This window comes from Podarcis filfolensis (assembly GCF_964270895.1).
Source record: "Podarcis filfolensis genome assembly, chromosome: 14".
NCBI lineage: Eukaryota > Metazoa > Chordata > Lepidosauria > Squamata > Lacertidae > Podarcis > Podarcis filfolensis.
Genome location: NC_139616.1, coordinates 15,212,931 through 15,235,246, shown reverse-complemented (window position 1 = coordinate 15,235,246; position 22,316 = coordinate 15,212,931). Strand labels below are relative to the sequence as shown.

The following is a 22,316-nucleotide window of genomic DNA, read 5'->3' as shown; positions in this document are numbered from 1 at the left end:
TTTTAAATTATGCATATTTAATAGGGGTATGTCATGGACCAGCTGAATGAAGCTCAGATGGCCATGGACCAGTTTGGCACCCCACGGTGTTAGCGGTCTGAAAATGGTCACCAAGCTCCCTCGTTCAAGACTCCTAGCATTTTTTGCATTAGATCAGCTGTGGCAGACCTCTGGTTGTCCCTGCCAGCCCCAGCCAGCATGGCCAATGCGTGGGGATGATGGGAACCGTAATCCAAAGAGACCTGGGAGGGTCACAGGTGCCTCAACCCGGCACTTGATTGATAGTATATCTTAAAGCAGTAATGGTATGGTGTTATGTACTAAACTTGGATCCTAGAACAATAGGCAAGTAGGATCCTAGAATGCAACAACTGATTGGCTTGCAGGAAAAGACCAATCAGGCTCCAGGAGGAAGTTGATCAGCCTATTAGGCTGGTAGGATCGTAGAATGTGACAACTGATTGGCCTGCAGGAAAAGACCAATCAGGCTCCAAGAGGAAGTTAATCAGCCTATTAGGCTGGTAGGATCGTAGAATGCAACAACTGATTGGCCTGCAGGAAAAGACCAATCAGGCTCCAGGAGGGAAGCAGAATCAGCCAATCAGACAGGACTCATTGTGTAAATAATGTATATAAAAGCCTGAGGGTTGGGGGGCAATTCAATCACTGTTTTACAAGCTGCAATAAAGAGCATGAAATCACTACAGGACTCCGAGTATATGTCATATGGGAAGGGAGGGTTCTACATGCCCACCCTCTGTTTTGTCCCCTGGTGCAGCTCCAGTTTGAAACAGTGATCCACTGATGATCCTTGGGGTGTGTGAAAAGGTAATGTACAAGCACTGCTTCAGGGGGGAAGCACCTCAAGGAAGTGCCACAGGCTGCTCCCAAGCAGCTACTTTTTATTGTTGAACCTGCATTTCCTCCTCCTCCTCCTGGCTTTACCTTGTGGAACTTTCCATGACTCCTGACACCACCCTAATGCTTTAATTCCTGTACCTGGTATTATGTCTTGTTTCCTATCTTGCTTAGACTTGTTCTCTTGGCTTGCAGTCCTATCCTAGCTGTGGCGCAATCCTTCCGCACACACACACACCCCAGCCCCAGGCTCCAATCCAGCACACATTCCTGATTCTGACTTTGGATTAATTCTTGGCTCTAGTCTCCTATATTCTGACTCTCTGGCTCTTTGCATTTTTGGCTCCAGAAGGAGAGTCCACAACAATGTGCATCAGTAGAGCACTTTACCAACTAGAAAACAAAGCAGAACCTTATACAAAAGCAACGAAATTCTGGGGGGAAGATGTGGGAGACAATCCACAGAGCCACCACCAGACAGTTTAGCCCTGGACAAGAAGAATACCGCCGGCAGTTTATTTTACAAACTGCATTTACAAAGGCGCACAGATCGTTTCCAGATCTTGGACCAAAGAACGCTATTGTTGCATCATAAGAATGACAGCTTTGCTCTAAAACGAGTAGCTAAGGGTGCACAACTGTGGAGTTAACACAGAGCCCGGGCACCAGGTTGGAATGAAGTGCAAAGTGAGCTTTATGTTTTTCACCGCTTCTCCTTGCACAACACTGTCTAGCGACCCTGGTGTTTCTACATCTAATATCATGTGTGTGCGCGCGCGCGCACACACACACACACACACACACACACACCCTTTGTAAAGGAGGAGAGGTAACAATCCAACAAACTACATGCAACAAAAAGCCAAAATTAAACAGGAATATAATGAGGATTGCAAAATCCAATGGTAGACTACCCTGACCTTCAGCTACATGCCGCTGCTGACAAACAGTTACTATCTTTAAACTAATCTGAGGGCTTCCATATGCTATGTGGTGTCTGAGAAATGCACATCACAGCTCCCTGTCTAGGCATCTCAGGAGGAGCTAGAACTTGGGTTGTGTTTTCCACAGCTTCTGTTGCACTGGTTTCCTTGGGGAGGCACTGGAGACTCTGCGTCCGATTTTGCTAGATAGATCATTCATGCTGGAACTGCTGCCAAAGAGGAGTGAAGGGGTCTCTGCACCCCCTACCACCAGTATCATCTCTTTGGCATAGGAATCATTTCTCCAGACCTGGCCCCTGCTTTCAGTAGCTTCAGGAGTTTAGGGACTCATGACACCTGCAAGTACTTGTTACGTACTGAGCTGAATAGGATCCAAAAGGCAGCAGTCTGATTGGTCCTAGAACAATAGGATTCAGAATGCAGCAATCTGATTGGTCCTAGAACAATAGGACCCAGAATGCAGCAGTCTGATTGGTCCACAGGAGCCACCCAATCCAGCTCCAGGTGGAAGTGAATCAGCAACCTGATTGGCCTACAAGAGAATCCCAGAATTAGCCAATCACGTGGGGCCCATAAAGAGCATGAAATCCACTCTCGACTCCGAGTATATTTCATGACTCATAACACCTGCAAGGCACATTTCCCCTGAAATATCCTAACCACTGCCAATGTTCCAGACCCTGCAAACACTTGTCTAGAGCCCTGTGAGTAACCTCCCATTCCGGAAACACAGATTGTATGATTCTTGGGGCAGGAAACTGGCTTTTTTGTTGTTGTTGTTGTTGTTGCTTGAGTTGCTCTGTTAAGGGCCATCGATGCTACTAAATAAATGATGCCAATGATGTCATTATGTTAAACATAGCAAGTCATATATAACTCATATTTCATGGGATCAATATATGTGAACACATGCTAGCTTCTGTGTTTGTTTTTGCTGAGCAGTAACAGGTTAAGTGGAAGGCTTTACAGAAGGTGATCTTGACATATTTTGGCATAGGGACAAAATCTAGCCCAAGTTAAACACTTTTAAAGCCCAAATTGATCCATTTAGGTGTTTAACGTTCTTTCATCAAAATCAATGGGACTTAAACGCTGACTTTATTTGAATAGAGTCATATAAATGCAATGAGTTTTGTTTCCTGTGCAGCAAAATAGGAAGAAAAATGCATTCATGTTGAACAACTGTTTAGGAATTGCGCCTGCAAATTTTGTCATCACTGCTAGGCAAAAATAAACATTTAAGGCTCTGTCATTCTTTTTAAAAACAAACAAACCAAAAAACACTAAGTAGGATGTCTGAAGCTTTACAGCTGCTTTGTTTTATGGCAATTAGAGCAGTCAAACAAAAAGACAGATGAGACTCACATTATTGCTGCAGGTTTTATATCGAATATTCCTGCCTTCACAGTTCCTGGAAAAAAACAAAAGTTTGAAAGGAATGACCGAGTAGAGTAACATTAAAAGGTTACCCTTTCCCATAAATAATTTTCTCGAATACTGGATATATGTTACGGCTTCTCAGATTTAACTGAAAAGATAATTAAGTAAGGATGACTGTCTGATGAAGCAGTTACAGCTTTTCCTGTTAGGCTTACAGCTGTGCAAAGTCACAACTCACTGAGACGTTTCTGAAATATTATTCATAAAGCATTATACTGTTTACCAGCAGTCTGCTTTGACAAATGATTTACAGGATTAACAACAAGAGCCCTCCAAATTGCACCAAGCCAGTTATTCATGAGCAAATGCTCATCTTACGGGAGGCAGGGCCATAAGGCAAGGCCAGCTAGATGCCTGTGGAAAGCCAAAAGAAAAGGCTAAAGTAAAAGGTAAAGGACCCCTGGACAGTTAAGTCTAGTCAAAGGTGACTATGGGGTGCAGCGCTCATCTTGCTTTCACGCCGAGAGAATCGGCATTTGTCCAAAGACAGCTTTCCGGGTCATGTGGCCAGCAGGACTAAACTGCTACTGGCGCACGGAACACCATGATGGAAACCAGAGCGCATGGAAACACTGTTTACCTTCCTGCCACAGCAGTACCTATTTATCTACTTGCACTGGCGTGCTTTCGAACTGCTAGGTTGGCAGGATCTGGGACAAAGAATTGGGAGCTCACCCCATTGCGGGGATACGAACCACCAACCTTCTGATTGGCAAGCCCAAGAGGCTCAGTGGTTTAGACCACATCCCCACCTGCATCCCACCATAAGAAGCACCCAAGCACAAGAGCACTCTCCCCTCTTGCGGCTTCCAACAACTGGTTTTCAGAAGCATTGCTGCCTCCAACCATGGAGAAAGAACATCGCCGTTGTGGCTAAAAGGTAAAGGTAAAGGGACCCCTGACTATAAGGTCCAGTCGTGGCCGACTCTGGGGTTGTGGTGCTCATCTCGCTTTATTCGCCGAGGGAACCGGCGTACAGCTTCTGGGTCATGTGGCCAGCATGACTAAGCCGCTTCTGGCGAACCAGAGCAGCACACGGAAACGCCATTTACCTTCCCACTGGAGCGGTACCTATTTATCTACTTGCACTTTGACATGCTTTCGAACTGCTAGGTTGGCAGGAGCAGGGACCAAGCAACGGGAGCTCACCCCGTCGCGGGGATTCGAACCGCCGACCTTCTGATCGGCAAGTCCTAGGCTCTGTGGTTTAACCCACAGCGCCACCCGCGCCCCTCTAGCCGTTGTGCTGGCCATCAATAGCCCTGTCCTACATGAATTGGTCTATTAATGTCATTTAAGTTAGTGGCCATACTGTGGGAACAAGTTCCGTAGTTTAACTAGACACTGGCTCTCTACAACAGCAATATCTAAAGGGTCAAAGGTCCCTCCACTCCTGCAGTAAGCCCTTGTGTTATTTTCCAGTACTGAAAAAGACCATAGTTGCATCCATTTAGTTTTTCCTTTACTGGAGCAGATTTTAATGCAACCACCCCAGATCTCCTGTGTTGGGAGATTTGGCCTCTGAATAACCCCCACCCACCCCCTTCCTGTTTTGTATCATTCGTGACTTCAAAGTGCAATATGAAAGACCAACCTGCCATTTAAGCATCTCCTTAGAGAATAGGATGCTCCTCCTCCGCAAGTACGCGAACAATCGCTCCAAGCACCCCAGGCATCCCAACCGCCTTCTCTGTCTTCGTCAGACTGGGAAATTCTTGAGGTCTGGAAACACGACAGAAAGAAAAGTAACTCAGCAGCCCAGGAAAGTTGCATATTTTGCAAATCCTTTTAACTGGTTGTTTACCCTGGGGAGATTCCTAGTCTGGTGGTAATAAGCAGAGATTCCCATTCCAAAATAAATTATTATGTCAACAGAACAAAGGAGTGATATATTTGCAACTGGAAAGAATCGGTCCAAAATAAAAGCGGTTTTTCTCTTCTTTCATAACTTCGTTTTCGGTCTCTTCTGGGGCTTCTAAATTCAATTATGAGCACCAGGCCTTGAAAAACTCCATTTCCACACCAATCTGCAAAAGTGATGTAAACAGCACACTTCAAGGAGTTGGGTCGAGTAAGACCTCAAGGCAACACGACAAGCCTCCAGAGTCATTTTGCTTACACTACAGTATAAAGTAGTAATGATTGCCCACGTGCCGTGCAAGTGGCGTCATAAAAAGCACCAATTCCCAAACTGCCAGCATGCCATGAGAATGAAAAGCAATAAATCAGGGATGGGGAACCTCAAGAGTGGCAGCCAGATGTGGCCCTCCAGGCCTCGCTATCTGGCCCTTGAGACTCTCCTCAGAAGGTTGCCCAGAAAGGAGCTGAAAATGTTCTCCACGCTTGCTTTAAATAAAGACTCATGTGAGCTCAAAAGTGGGTGGACACACAGACATACATGCAACTGAGGCTGGATCTTGATTATCTGTGTGATTCGTAACTGAAAGCTAGGGGTGGCGCATCCCGTGGCCTGTGGCAAATGGTAATGTGTTATGCCGCTGTGCCCCCGCAGCCTCCCTTACCCGGGTTGTGGAGCGCTATGATGGGTTTTGGCAAGAAAGCTGGTGGTGGAACACCCAAGGCAGCTGCCTAATCCTGTCTTATGGGTGGGTTGGTCCTGTGAAAGCTTCCATTCAGACCCGTTTAGGAATTAAGATCTGCAGATGAGGCCCTCTTGGTAGTTCTACAACCCTTAGCAGCTTGGAGTGGTGGTTGCCCAGGAGAGGGCATTCTCGAGCTTGTGGAACTTCCTCCCCATAGAGGAGGGTTTCGACATCTTCATTATACAGTGGTACCTTGGGTTACATACGCTTCAGATTACAAACTCCGCTAACCCAGAAATAGTACCTCGGGTTAAGAACTTTGCTTCAGGATGAGAACAGAAATTGTGCTTCGGCGGCACGGCAGCAGAAGGAGGCCCCATTAGCTAAAGTGGTGCTTCAGGTTAAGAACAGTTTCAGGTTAAGAACAGACCTCCAGAATGAATTAAGTACTTAACCCGAGGTACCACCGTACAACATTAGGCAAATGCTGAAGACACACCTTGTCTTTTGACACCTAGGAAGTATATTTTTAGGACTCACCTTCTTCCTATGATAGTGGGATGTTTTAAACTGTTTTTAACATTGTGTTTTAATTATAGTAACACACCCCAGGATCTTGGGGTGAAGGGCCAGTTAATAATACAGTGGTACCTTGGTTGTCGAACTTAATCCGTTCTGGGAGTCTGGTCGACTCCCGGAATGGTTCAAAAACCAAGGCATGGCTTCCGATTGGCTGCAGGAGCTTCCCGCACTCAATTGGAAGCCATGGAAGCCATGTTGGACATTCGGATTCCAAAAAAACAGAACACTCACTTCCGGGTTTGCGACGTTCAGGAGCCAATTTGTTTGAAAACTAAGCCATTTGACAACCAAGGTACCACTGTAATAATAATAATAATAATAATAATAATAATAATAATAATAATAATACACATCACAGTATTCCAATCATGATCTTACCTATGCATGAATCACAGCGGCTAAGCTATCACTGTGCAGGAAAGGAGTCGTTGGTTGATAATAGGCACTCCTCACTACGGAGGTCACATGAGTCTCCAGTGACAGAGGTGGATCTAGGAACACCCCTCAAACTAAACACCTGTCCCTTCAGACGGAGTGCAACTTTGTCCAGAACCAGTGAGTTCCCCAATTCCCAGAACTGAGAACTGCTTGCCCACAAAGTCTTCCCAAGATTCAAACTCAACTTGTTGGGCCTCATCCAAGCCACCAACCCATATACTCCCATATGTTTAGAAAGTTGATGAGACTTTGAATATGTATGTAGCCTATTATTATTTAAACTTTTTAAAATTATTATTCTTGTTGACTTTTCTTATTGATATATTTCAATGTTTTCTCTTTTTTGTAAATTGTTTTGAAGGGTGTGTGTGTGTACACACACGTACACACACACACCCATACACCCACAAACCCACACACACAGAGAGAGAGAGAGAGAGACTCACTCAATCAATCAATCAAACAAACAAACAAACAGTGAAATAAATAAATAAATAAACTCCCTGCAATGTAGGAATTACAGCTAAAGAATCCCCTGCAGATGGCCATCTAATCTCTGTTTAAAAACCTCCGACGAAGGACAGCCCATCACCTTCCATGGTAGATCACTCCAACCTGTTTCTCCAAGGCCTGGAACTTTGCTTAATCTATGCAGTTCCAAGGGAGGAAAAGCAAGCTTCCTTCCCATTCACTCACCCGCCCAGGGTAGAAATTAACTAGTCTTCTGGAAAGAGGACGGCTTCTAAACAGGACTGGCTTGCAAGAAAAGATCTTGGAAGGTGCCAAGTGATGGGCTGGAGTCCAACATTCCCGTGAATCTAATCAGAAGAAAGCCTGCCAGCCTACCTCTTTAAATACCAAGCAAGGGCAGCTGACAAATGGTCCCTGCTCTCTGTGCATGGGAACTGCCACTCCAAAGTGCTCATCCTTCCATGGACTGGGCCAGTACACACAAAGTCTGGCCTATGAACCATAAATATGAGGAGGAGGAAGACAGTGCTGGGAACGCTGGCTCCACACGTACTCGTTTCCTAATCTTTAGCCCCAAATCCGGTAACCTAAAAATGCATTAGTGCTGCTGGCCAGCCTAATAATTCAAAAACAAGCAGTAAACTTCTTTTTATAGGCAGTAACTACTTTTCCATAGCACGTCACTCAGGTTTGAAGCAAAGCCACGGCAAACTTTATTGGATACCTTAATTTTGTTTTCACAAAATAAAGTATGTTGACAAAGAGATTTGATCTTGGCCTTAAATGGCTTGGATTAAGTGGTACTGATGCCGCGAGATGTAGCTGCACATAAAGAACACCTAATCATCTGTATTTTCCATAGGATTATGTTTCTGACCTTTCCAGGCGTTTTTCACAGGTAGCACAGTCATAGCGCAGTCGAACGCAAGCAAAATAAAAATGGAGCTCAATGGAGTTCTTCACAGTGATAAAATTGTGTGCATGGAAAGCACAAGATTGTCAACCATGGCCCAGAGAACCATGCAAATACATTTGCGCATTCATGAAGTGATTTTCAGGTCCAAACTTGATGTAGCATTTGTCACATACATAACTTTTGGATAGTTATTGTTGGGAAGCCAGATCTGAACATTCACAAGAGGGCCAGATCAGGACTGTGGCAAGAGGGGCTCTGAACCTTTGTCCTGAGCAGAATGCGCCCACCATCACCACCTGCCTGGTGCCTGCTATCTGAAATGGGAGAAAAGTGTCATGTAATTCTACTCAATATTGATCCGGATCAGATTCCAATGTATAGTTTAGCAGAGTAAAAACTTAAACACGTTTCAGGATTCCCAAAAATTGGACCAGAGGCAATTGTATTTCATCCAGCAGAGCTTCGCTGCTACTGAAGGCAAATGAGCATAATGATCACAAATCCAATACATCCAGGATTTGCACTGTCCCTAAGAAATCCAGTTGCAGCAGACCTAACTTAAACTTACAATAACTTATAAGAAGTCTGAACCTTAACGCTAAGCATACTACGTACAGAACACCACACCAGAAGGAAAAGAGATAGGAAGTGAAACCCAGGCTCCTTCTGATCCTACTTTTATAGTCAGCATGTCCTTGACTGAAAGAGATAAGAGAACCAGTTTAAGCTAGCTGTACTCAGCTTCTTTGAAGGAATAATCCAAACATCAGGAACCATCTGGCTGTTTCTTTCACACAGAGAAGCTTCCGGAATCCTCTTAAATTAATTAGAATAGGAAAGATGTCTACATATCAGATCAATACTTTCTGCACTAAGAAATGCAAACTGACAAAAAGTTCCCACCGATACCAAGAGGGCATCCAGACCTGTTTATGGGGAGAAGATGAATAGGGAAAGAGAGGTGTTGTCTCCACACCAGAGCTGAAGCCAAGTGGCGTTGGTGCAGGCACTCACTGGGCAACCTTGCACATTGAGCCTTGCTATAAAGGACCCCTTTCCCAGAGTGACAAGGCACAGGGAATGCCTTCACTTCTGACTCTTTGTTGGCAGCCAGTAGGCAAGTGAGGAGATAGAGGTGGGAGCAAGTGCCAGTGGGAAGAAACAGCAGCCCCTTGGCCAGCAGTTTGAGAGGCAGGTGGCATGCAACCTGCTGTCCTTCCCGATTTGCTGCCTGAGCCCAATGACTCAACTTGACTAATGAAAGGGCCCACACACACGTCCTGCTACTCCCCTTCGCCCGTCCTAATTCCAGTTCATCATTGAATGAACATAATTAATTGAAAATGTTAGGGCCAAATCTAAACCCAAAGATCTGGGTCTATGTCTTTCTCACCAACCTCAAAGGTTGTGCTGGAAGCAGACTGAGAAGTATATATATGCTCTTATTTAACCATAATATATTTTAATACATAATGTTTTTTTAATCTGTATTAAACTTCACCCTATCAATATATTAGTTTTATATATGTTACGTGTGATTTATCTAGTATTTTCAAGATGTAGGTTTCTAAATGATTCTAGGTAGAAATGAGATTTTATGCAGTATTTTATACTGTTGGTTCTTGCACTATACTCATTTATTTTATATGCGAATGGCCTATGGCTTAAGCACTAATAAACTACCACTATTACATATCTATCATCTATCTGCTTAACAATATAGATGTAGATTGATATGGATGCAAAAGTAAAGCGTGCTTTGAGTTTTAATCTGGCAGGGGAAGGGGAAGGGGCTGGGCTGCAGGTATCAAAAGTTTGGGAAACATGGGCTTAAACCAACAAAATCCTTAGAAAAGCAAATTAGCAAGCAATCCTCAAGCACAGGACCTAAACAAAATATTGCTCTTCCGTGCTTGCTTGCGACTCGCTATTGATGTAGTGCCTTGCTGCGAACCTTAAGATTCTCCCCGGTTCCAATCATGCCCACTTTGCCGATTTTTCTTCCCCTTATTTAAATTTGGTTTCACAGCGTAGGCAAATATAATATGAAGATATGATGAAAGCTGACAGCTAGTAAATCAAATATTATTTTGCTAGTAAATTACCGGGCCAGCTCAAACTACTTTTAACTCCTTTCCCATGGGACTAATGATTTGGGCTGGCTGGAGTTTAAGTCAACAGTGTGGGCACTGATTTAGTCAAATGGTTGCGAAGAAAGACCTGCCAGCACAAATGAGAGCTTTGATCGTTCTCTAAGGCTAATTAGAGTTTTGGAATGGGATGTCATACAGAACAATAGGTCCTTATCTACTCCTAATTTAAATAGCTGAAGAGCGACTGAACATTATTTTGGGATCTAGATAACATGCAACCTTCAGTAAACAGTAAATTCACTGGAGCTTACTTCTAAAGAAATTATTATTATTACGATGATGACAACGATGACTGCTACTATTAACCCACCCTTCACCCTAAGGTCCCTGGAAAATAAAAACACAATATTAAAAACAGTTTAAAACAACTTACAACCACAGAAATGAGGTGGGTTCTAAAAACAGCCATCTGAAATGTCAAAAGCCTCTTCTCCTAATAAACGTATTTCTTTTGCAATTACAGTTGTACATTGGTTTTCGAACAGCCTAGGTTCTCGAACGTTTTGGCTCCCGAACGATCAAAACCCTGATGCAACTGTTCCGGTTTTCGAACGTTCTTTCGGAAGCCGAATGTCCGACGGGGCTTCCGCGGCTTCAGATTAGCTGCAGGAGCTTTCTGCAGCCAATCAGAAGCTGGGCTTTGGTTTCCAAACGCTTTGGAGGTCAAACAGACTTCCGGATTCTGTTCGACTTCCAAGGTACAACTGTACTTTCCTTAGTATGTATTTCTGTATGCTATTTTCACTAGTACGTGCACTTTTGTGCACACTTTGCATGAATATGTGCATTTCTTGTATACAGAGTTTTGGGAGGAGAGCTGCATCACAAAATCGGGAGAACTGCAAATTTCCAAGGGTAATAATAATAATAAATTTTATTTATATCCTGCCCTCCCCAGCCAAAGCCGGGCACAGGGCGGCTAACAACAATAAAATAGTACAACATTCTAAAATCATTTCATTATAAAATTAATTCAACTCAAATTGATGGGCTAGAGTTCTGTGAAGATTGCCAAAGGAGGGAGTCAGGTTGTGCCCTGGCCAAAGGCCTGGTGGAACAGCTCTGTCTTGCAGGCCCTGCGGAAAGATGTCAAGTCCTGCCTAGTCTCTTGTGACAGAGCGTTCCACCAGATTGGAGCCACAGCCGAGAAAGCCCTGGCTCTAGTTGAGGCCAGCCTAACCTCTCTGTGGCCTGGGACCTTCAGGATGTTTTTGTTTGAAGACCGTAGCTGTGTTTCAGTTCATTTATTGGCTCGAGAAGTGTCAATCAGGTAGTTTCTCATTAAAATGCAGACAAAAATCCAATTTCTTCCCTGCCCCAACTCTTTGCCACTGTGATAGTTTGCCAGGGGATGGAGTTGGTGGCCTACTGCATGCTGCAATATCGCCCAAGGGTGATATTGCAGCTTTCATGTCAAGCTGGGCCTAATGATGCAAGAGATTCTACCTGGTCCATGAGACCAAGGAAGGGGACCAACCAGCATGGACAATAGTCATGAGTGATGAGAGCTACAGTCAACAATATATTGGAGGGTCACTAATTCTCCAACCCTGATTTAGACCCAAAAGGTGATTTACCAAGGTCATGTCCTGTGGAGCTGACAGTCTAAAATTTGACATGAGGTGGAAGAAGATGAAAGGAGGGGTCTACTGGGAAATATGCAATTAGTCTGGCTGCATATACATAGGCTTAACTGAAGTATTGGATATTGGGGAATTAAGAGACTGTTCAAAGGCCACGAGTCAGCAACAGTGTCATTGTAAGCCAGCTATCAAGAAGCATTTTCGTTTCAATGCACTATACCTGTTAAATTAGTTGTCCAGAATAAAAATGCTTTATTCTTAGATATTAAATAAAATAAAGGTGTGTGTTTGTGTGTGTTTAAAAAAGACCCTGTCCTATAAAAGGCTATAAAAATGAGTGGCCAATTTATCCAATTTTCTAAAGAAATTTTCCACAATTTCCATGGGCAACATATAAAAGTACTAAAAATACTCTTGGCAGCCTTTTCACTTGGCAAAATATACTACTAGCGAAAAGCTTATTCCAAGATAGGATGTCCATATGCAGCAAAATGATAGTTTCTTTTTATAATTTTCTGATAATTCCCTGGTTTCTTGTAAGTAAAAGATTCACTCTGACCCCATCTACCAGAAATGACAATGCAGTACTAAGATTATTGCACACCTAGGGCAATAAATCACCCAATAAAGCTGGATTTTGCAGATTAATTTTATTTCTTGATTAGCTAATTTCATTTAAGGGAAGGAAAAAAAGCAGGCAAGGGCTGCTCCAATTAAAAAGGTACTGGTTTTGTTGGTTGTTAAAAATTACTAAATCCAACAGGGCGGAATCATCAGGTTGCTAAACTAAAATGCAACACCATAATCCAACTTTCTTCAACCTGGGGCTCTCCAGATATTTTGGAAACATGTGAAGAGCACCAGGCTGCCATCAACTAGTTTTTATTGTATAACTTGCTTGTACCCAAATGCATGCCTTGTTTTTGAGCCCAAATGAATCTGCACTCTAATAGCAAATAAGCTCATGAAGCAGGGCCTTGTCTGTGCTGGCACCAAGACACTGGAACACTCTGCCGAAGTTAAGTCCACTTGGCCCTACAACTGTTCAGTCTTTGAGCAACTATGTCATGCTTCCGGTCGGTTTTAGGCACTGCTTTTAAAAATGCCCCCTTCCCCAGTACTGCTATTTATATACAGAGAGAGAGATTATGGGGAATGTGACCAGTTTGGTTGGACTAGGCCAGGCATCCCCAACCTTTGGCCCTCCAGATGTTTTGGATTACAATTCCCATCATCCCTGAACACTGGTCCTGTTAGCTAGGGATGATGGGAGTTGTAGGCCAAAACATCTGGAGGGCCACAGGTTGGGGGTGCCTGCACTAGGCACACAACCTCATGGGCGCTGCAGGGGACGCCACAACTATGATTTAGAACAGAGCTCAAGAAGCGGGAGGGTGCTGAATTTTGGTGTCACAAAGGGTGCTGCTGAACTTTGAGACCAGACCTGTTGTATACACACGCGGATTTTTAATTGTTCCATTTGTAATGTTATATGGTCTGGTGCATTGTTTTCATTCTTGCTATACTTCCTCCCCGCTAAATATTTTGTATAGAGAGGCAGGATAGAAATGCAAGTAAGTGAATCGAACAAACTATTATGAACACAGCTTTTTGTTTCAGGGGTGCTGGCTTTTTTCCGTTTAATCCTCAACCACAGTAACTGTTGGAGATTTCTCCTGACACCTTGTTATACATGTGAATGCTTTCAGGGGGGACTGAGAACCATCTCGGTCTCTGTAACAAAAATTTTGGATCTAGTGTTATGACTTGCTTAACCAGCCAGTAGAAAACTGTGGCATGAGACAGCGAGGCAGCTTGGCCTCCTGCCTAGTCGCATGCATTCTGGTGGGAACTTTTGAAGCCAGGGAAGCACATGACTACTTGAATCCTTCTATCATTTCAGAAATGGACTGTATGTTGTTCAGGGACAGGGGAGCAATTCGCAAGATCAGATTTTAACACAAACCTGCCGTAATTCACAGTTTCCGAAACAATGGCGCTACCAAAACACAGCTATCCTTTGAAATTCAAACTGAATTTTGTGATGCAGTTCTCCAACCAAAGAATATGTACAAAAAACGAATCTCTTACAGCAGAGCTTTCCAAACGTTCCTGTTCATGACACACTTTTTAGACAAGCAGCATTTTGCGACACAGTACCGTATTTTTCCGTGTATAAGACAAGGTTTGTTTATTTTGTTGAAATGCTAAAAATTGGGGGTCGTCTTCAACACAGAAAGTGCTGAGATGGAACGTGCAATTGATGGCTGCCCCGAGCAGGAGATTGTCCATTTGTGGGGGGGGGGGGGGTGAATGGTAGCTGCGGCAAGGTCTGCTGGCAACTGGCTGCTTCTGCAATTGGGTGTGAGATTTTCGGCTGCTGGTGATGAACAGGCAGACAATTGGTGGCTTTGTGTGATTGACAGATTGGCAGCCAGGCAGGCGAGCGATTGTTGGCAAACCCCTCCCAAAAAAAGCTTAACAACCTATTTCCTCAATTTTGAGTCCCAAAAAATAGGAGTCGTGTTATACACGGGGGCGTGTTATATATGAAAAAATATGCTAATTCAGTTTTACTAGCAAACCGGAAGTTAAACTAACCCCTTTCCAGTTCCGGGAAGAACATGGGGAGCGTTTGCACGACACACCTACACACTGCAGCCGACACAGTAACATGTTGAGACACACAGTTTGGAAAACTCTGCCTTACAGAAAAGTGTGATTAAATATTTGTGGAAAAATAACAAGCAAAATGCATTATATATGGGGAAATGGTTTGCAAAATTGTATGCATCGCGCAAAACCGCATCTGAAAATGTGCTTATTAGGAGAAATTCTCACTAAAATGCATATGAGTTTTCATGAGGAATAATAATAATATTACCCTAGAGCACTGCAGACGCTGCAGCTAGCAAACACCAAGCCAGTTATCTCACCTCAGCTCTAGGTTCAGGGAAAACACCCACTTCACCTCACACCAGCCCTGGTGTAAATCTTCCAGTTTGCCCAGAGAATTACTTCTGCCCAACTGAACTCAAAACCAAGATACAGTGGTACCTTGGATTAAGAACTTAATTCGATCTGGAGGTCCATTCTTAACCTGAAACTGTTCTTAACCTGAAGCACCACTTTAGCTAATGGGGCCTCCCACTGCCACACAATTTCTGTTCTTATCCTGAAGCAAAGTTCTTAACCCGAGGTACTATTTCTGGGTTAGCGGAGTCTGTAACCTGAAGCGTCTGTAACCCAAGGTACTACTGTACTCACACAGTGAGGAAAAATTCACACTGAATGCCAGTTGCTGGGAATCAAAGAATCATAGAATTGTGAGAGTTGGAAGGGACCCAAGGGTCATCTAGTCCATCCCACTGCAATGCTGGAATCTTAGTTAAAACATCCATGACAGATGGCCAAGTGGGAAAGTGCTAATTGAGCTCAGGTTATACTTTGAGGCTTCCGATAGGAATCTGGCTGGCTGCTGTGAGAACAGGATTCTGGCCTAGATGGGCCATTGGCCTAATCCAGCAGGGCTCCCTCTTGAGTCCTTATGATCACAACCCATGTGCATTAGTTTTATGGCCGCATTAAAGAGACAGGAGAATGGTGTGTGAATGGAGGGAAAGCAGCATAAATGACTTATCAGGTGTTCGAAACCACAAAGTATATCTTGTAAACCACTCATGGTATTATTCGGCTACATGATCCGTTTCAGGGACTACAGAATAGAACCACAACTCCACGCACCAGCTTTCACGGCGGACGCCAGTTTTCTGCCTCTCACAATTATATACTTGAAGTTCGAGTGACAGATTACAGGAAATGACCATATAGACTGGGTGATTTATAAACTCGTTTAAACAATGTAACTTTTATCAGTTGCTCAACATTAATCACCAACCTATGAGCAAATATTTTCTTGTATATGATCCTCTCAAGAGTGATTTGCTGAAAACATTTTTTTTAAAAAAAAGATTTATGTGTTGCATGTACTTTCTGTTCGAGCGTAAGGATTTCATGCTGATAAGCAGGATCATGTGCATTTTGTGAATAGAGCAGAATTAACTGAAACATATCCCTTTGTGCTGAAAAGCAGGCAAAATGTAGCATGGTTTGCATTTTTAATATCAAAGTTATGAGTGCTGGTGACAGAATAACATAACTCATATACTGTAAAATAGTACTCTGGTTATTTGTGGACCGTCCTATTTTAAGTCTCTTGAAAAGCTTCCATACTACAACTTCACTCCTCGTTGTACCTTAAATTAAATCAGATCCCCTCTTTACTCCAAAGCAGCAGCATTAGAAGCTTAGGTGTTGAAGAAGACCCTACATTAATTCCACTGAAATATATAAAAAAGGTCAAGGGACCCCTGACCATTAGGTCCAGTCGCGGACGACTCTGGGGTTGCGGCGCTCATCTCGCTTTATTGGCCGAGGGAGCCGGCGTACAGCTTCTGGGTCATGTGGCCAGCATGACTAAGCTGCTTCTGGTGAACCAGAGCAGCGCACGGAAATGCCGTTTACCTTCCCGCCAGAGCGGTACCTATTTAACCCACAGCGCCACCCGCGTCCCTAGTACTGAAATGTATAGGAGCAATGAAAACATTACCGCCTTCCTTACATTACTGTAGGGCTCGCACAGGATAATTGGCCAGTGTCTGCTGTGTTTAGTGTTCCATTTTCAAGCAAACAATTAATGCAGTGCCCACAAACTAAACATGGGAATATGCTCAGAAATAAGACTTGCAGGCACACAAAAGTCCACATCAATTATTGTTGTTGTTGGCATCTCTCTGTCTCAAGAAGCAATGGAGTGTGCCTCTGGGGGTGAAGTCAAACCGTTGTTAGCAGCACCAAAGTGACCTTACCGGAATACAAGCCTGGACAGTGTGTATGATGGTCCTGGGCTGCCCAGACAACAAGACTCCCCTGCTTGGCCTCGCTGATGTGGTCCGAAAGAAAGCAGAGCAGTATGTGTGGCACCCGCTTAGCTGCAGGAGTTGCCACAAGAAGGCATAAAGGTAAAGATAAAGGGACCGCTGACCATTAGGTCCAGTCGTGACCGACTCTGGAGGGAACCGGCGTACAGCTTCCGGGTCATGTGGCCAGCATGACTAAGCCGCTTCTGGCAAACCAGAGAAGCACGGAAACACCGTTTACTTTCCTGCCGGAGTGGTACCTATTTATCTACTTGCACTTTGATGTGCTTTCGAACTGCTAGGTTGGCAGGAGCAGGGACCGAGCAACGGGAGCTCACCCGTTGCAGGGATTCGAACTGCTGACCTTCTGATCAGCAAGTCCTAGGCTCTGTGGTTTAACCCACAGTGCCACCCACGTCCCTCTCAAGAAGGCATACAAGGTGCCATTCAACAGTCTTAGGGACTTCTCTCCAGATTTGTGTAGTGTTTCCTGCTTAGCATTTTCTTCCCCCAAAGATATTCCGCAAGGCAGTGGAGGTTTAAGATCAGTTTGCCTTCTCCTAGGTGGGCTACCTTCCCAGGCTGACAAGGCCCATCTGCCCCTCACTTTCCACCAAAGCACATGCAGAAACCACCTTTTAACCACACACTAAGCAGACACCAATCTATGCAATGGCAATGTTCCTTTATCATCAGCCTTGCACCAGTGCTTCCTCCACTGTCAAAGGCAATATGCCAGTTCCTGGGAATCCCAGGGCCATTAGTCTGATCGGGCAGGCTCTTATATTCTCAAGTCTATGGTTTGGAAAGGTTCCCTTCCAAGCCCAACATCCTAGCTGCAGCATCACATTAAGAACCCCATAGACTGACATGAGAGCAAATCAGCCAATCACTAGAAAAAGCACTTGCTACACTACCAAATGGGACGCGGGTGGTGCTGTGGGTTCAACCACAAGCCTAGGGCTTGCCGATCAGAAGGTCAGTGGTTCAAATCCCCGTGACGGGGTGAGCTCCCGTTGCTCGGTCCCAGCTCCTGCCAACCTAGCAGTTCGAAAGCATGAGGTACATCGAAAGCATGAGGTACATGAGGTAGATAAACAGGTACCGCTCAGGCAGGAAGGTAAATGGCGTTTCCGTGTGCTGCTCTGGTTTGCCAGAAGTGGCTTAGTCATGCTGGCCACATGACCCAGAAGCTGTACGCTGGCTCCCTCAGCCAGTAAAGCGAGATGAGCGCCACAACCCCAGAGTCAGCCACGACTAGACCTAATGGTCAGCGGTCCCTTTACCTTTTACACTACCAAATCCCTTAGCCCACTCAATATAGGTAATGCTGGCTGTATTTATCAGATGTGTGATTTAGTTCTTGTACTTACCACGCTTGGACACACAGTGAAGGAAGCCGGGCTGGCTCTACCATTAGGCAGAATGAGGCATCTGCCTCAGGCAGACGATGCTGGAGAAGACAGCAGCAACCTCCCTTCCCTGGCTGTTCCTCCTGAGCTACCAGGTTCTTCTCCTCTCTGTCCTTGAACAAAGGAGATACATCCCACGGAATTCCCTAAACTAGATGCTGCCTTCATGAGCACTGTAGGAAATTATCCTGTTGCCATCGTTGAAGCAAGATTCAACTGCCCATATAGCTGGCTTCTGACTGTGCAATGTGGGAAAGGAGGCAATTTTGTCCTTTGCCTCAGAGAGCAAAATGTCTTGGGCTGGCTTTGGCAGGGAGATAGCCCCCCTATCACAAGACTGGTACATCAACCCTCAGTGCAAAGCCCTTTTTTTTGCCAAGGTTTTTGCATGGTGAGCAGAAGAATTAGCATGTTTATTTATGGGGGAAGTTGGCAAACTGAAAAATCACAGAATCTTTCATTTACAGAAATCATCTGGGAACATTTTCATAGGCTTAATGGGTTTTACTTAGCAGAAACGAAACTGATCAAAGCTCAAAGAGACAGAGGGAGAGAGAGAGAGGGCCAGCTACTCCAATAATGCACTGATGAGCAATTCTTGGTTTTCTACTGCTCTGAAGATGCTGCCAAAATTGTTTTGAAAATGAGATACTTGAATGGAACAGACTCAGACACAGAAAAAGCTATTTCAAATACATCTGAAAGGACTAAACACAGAGAATATTTCTTGGCAACTTTTTGCTTCTAAATTGGTAATAATTTTGCTTCAATTAGGAACCAGAAGATTTCCCCCAATGAAGATTTATTGTTCCTCTGGTTCATTCTGCCCTTTCACTCCACTCCTCCTAAATTCCACTTGAACCAGAAGAATGTCTAAAATTATTTCCTGCATCGAAACATGCACAGTCTGCTACAGCTTTCAGTTTGTTACGCTCATTTCTGTCTTCCTCACCCTACATTACTGATGAAAATGCATACATTAATAAAACTGCCAATAAACTGTACATATAACTGCATCAGGATTTCTTTCTGCACATTTCACAGATCTGCATATGCAACCCTGTGCATTGGTAAGTATTTTGATGCTATTATACATACCATTGCACCAAGATTGGTGTTTTGTGTTTTTTTGCAGTGTTATATTAAAGCCCTGGAAACAATGGCTTCAACTAATCAGTTTGGATAACCCAAAGCAAGGACAAGAGAAGGTGAATGAGTGGCAAGTCATCTGAAGAACTTATATACAGACTTATAAGCCTACAGGAAAAAACCCCGCCTTCAAATCAAAGAGTCAAAAGAAAAATCAATGTGCAGGACCATATGACAATCAACGAGTTGTGCCATAGCAGTTCAACAGGCTGTTTTTCAGCCAACTTGAGAACAAGCAACTTAAGCACTAGCCAATGCAGCAATACAGTGCCAAATCATTGTTCCAGTTGTTTTGTGCCATTAAGCAGAAGGAATGTGACTGTTTCAGAATTCACCATGGAAAAGAATGCAATAAAGGCACACAAGCAATCACTACACAATTGGCTATTGCCAACCTTGGGAGGTCACAATTACTTGCGTGTGTGAGCAAGCAAACAAAGACGATAATCTCTTCAAAGCAAGCCAACATGGTGTCTTCATGATGTTACTGAACTACAACTCCCATCAGCCCCAGCAAGCACAGCCATTCTTGATCAAAGAATGCTGCAAGTTGTAGTTCAACCACATCTAGAGGACAGCACATTGGCTATTTGTGGCTTAAACGCAAAGCTTGTCAAGTTAGTTCACCTATTCAGGTACAAGTCATCAAGGAAAGTGGAAAAAAATGTCTGTGTGGATATGCATTTCTGAATCTAGGCCTTGATCTAAATATTCTGAACCTAAAATTCCAAATCTTGTTCATAACCCTGCTTTGATTCATACATCATATATGGGGAAATTCCTTTGCAAAAATGCGTGTTAGGCAAAACTGCATAGAAAAATGTGTACAAGTAGGTTAAAATAAAATTTAAAAGCTGATAAATCTTCATGAGGATTTTTTAAAAGAAGTTATTGTAACCTGCTGTAGAAATACGGAGAACTGAACTTAAACTTTGGAAAAATGAGAAACACTGAAGTTAATGTATTTGCATATCCCTACCTCTGCATAAGTGTTATACAAGCTAAACCACTGAGCCTCTTGGGCTTGGCAATCAGAAGGGTTGTGATTCGAATCCCCTTGATGGGGTGAGCTCCTGTTGCTTGGTCCCTGCTCCTGCCAACCTAGCAGTTCAAAAGCATGTCAAAGTGCAAGCAGATAAATAGGTACCACTCTGGCGGGAAGGTAAACGATGTTTCCATGCGCTGCTCTGGTTTGCCAGAAGCGGACAAACGCTGGCTACCTTGGCCTATAGAGCGAGATAAGCGCCGCAACCCCAGAGTCATCCGTGACTGGACCTAATGGTCAGGGGTTCCTTTACCTTTACCCCTGATCATTAGGTCCAGTCGTGACTGACTCTGGGGTTGCGGCGCTCATCTCGTTTTATTGGCCAAGGGAGCCGGCATACAGCCTCCGGGTCATGTGGCCAGCATGACTAAGCCACTTCTGGCGAACCAGAGCAGCGCACGGAAAAGCTGTTTACCTTCCTGCCGGAGCGGTACCTATTTATCTACTTGCACTTTGACGTGCTTTCGAACTGCTAGGTTGGCAGGAGCAGGGACCGAGTAACGGGAGCTCACCCCATCGCGGGGATTCAAACTGCCGACCTTCTGAACGGCAAGTCCTAGGCTCTGTGGTTTAACCCTTTACCTCTACATAAGTGTTATACAAGCAAATCAGAAAAAAATGCTCAGTAAGCAGGTTGCCTCCAGGAGCATTCCCTTTATCCTGCTGGAGAAAAAAGCAGGAGAGTTTGGAGGTTTTCAGCCAGCAAGCAGCAGAGACAGAAAGGCTTCGGCAACCTCTCCCCACCAGTCCTCCACTCCTGTTTTTAGTCTCCTGCTGCTGCTTTTCATTAGCAATAAAAAAAAAGAAAGTCAGGAGGAAGAATCATTGAACTGTCTGTCATGTGTAATATGGCCTTCAGAAAAACCTTTTGCCTGTTTTTTTTAAAGTGGAAATGTCAAATCCAGTACTTTCCAATGTGCTCTTAGGTTTCAAGTTATTGTTTCATGTTAGCTTAATGTTTTTTCCCACTTTAAAATTGACAGGTGTGTTCTCAAGCTGACGTGCAATACTAGCCTGCCTGTGAATTAATTAATCTTGCCCACAGAAAAAGAAAAATCAATACATGTTTAATTTTATTAACATTGCCTTGCCAGAGCAGTAACACCTCCTGGTTTTGATTCTGAACAGTTGTTTCTAAAATTACTATGGCACCTTGGAGAAGTCTTTCCTGCTTGCAAAGTTTAGCTTTGATTGGTTATTGAAATTCACACCCTTGTACTTTAATGCACATCAAGTCCTGGAATAAAACAAATCTACATGTTGTAACCTATTTTTTTCCAAGGACGAAAAAAGAGCCTCAATCAATTATTATTAATACATCAACAGCTGCATATCTGGCAGGTATATATATCCAAGTAACATATCCAACCTTTCCCTAGGGGTTTTTTACAACACTTTGGGGCTTTTGTTAACTTCAGAAGCAGGCAGGTAAGGGGAGGAATGACAAGAGGTGTGTAAAATTATCCACTGTATGAAAAAACTGAATGGAGAGACTTTTTTCACCTAATCTCATAATACAAGAATGTGAGGTCAACCAATGAAGCTTGATAGTAGGAGATTTAGGAACAGCCAAGGCTTTTTTTCAGCCGGAATTCATCAGAACTCAGTTCTGGCACCTCTCAGGTGGACACCATTGCCATTATAAGAGAACAAGGGAGGAATTCATCATTTTCTAGAAAAATAGCCAACAGCCCATCTAGTCCAGCAACTTGTCCTCACAAGGGCCAAAAAATGGCCAGACCCAACACCACATTCACAAACCACATTCTGTACTTTTAAATCCTCTGCTAATTCTTGGCATAAGGCAGAGGCCATTTTTGCCACCTAGTCCTCTCTCTTGTAAACATTTTCTCGACCCCACTT

The 22,316-nt window shown here is 43.9% G+C and overlaps 1 protein-coding gene across 3 annotated transcripts in view; it reads right to left on the bottom strand.

Moving 5' to 3' along the window:
* Positions 1-22,316, bottom strand: part of ADAMTSL3 (ADAMTS like 3) — a 267,376-nt gene that overhangs the window by 167,542 nt on the left and 77,518 nt on the right. For all 3 annotated transcript variants that reach the window (XM_083586149.1, XM_083586151.1, XM_083586150.1), the window contains 2 exons: positions 4,837-4,964; positions 3,168-3,213 (listed from right to left, as the gene is read on the bottom strand). In XM_083586149.1, coding sequence (XP_083442275.1) covers positions 3,168-3,213; positions 4,837-4,964 — 174 coding nt within the window. The remainder of the gene's footprint in view (positions 1-3,167; positions 3,214-4,836; positions 4,965-22,316) is intronic.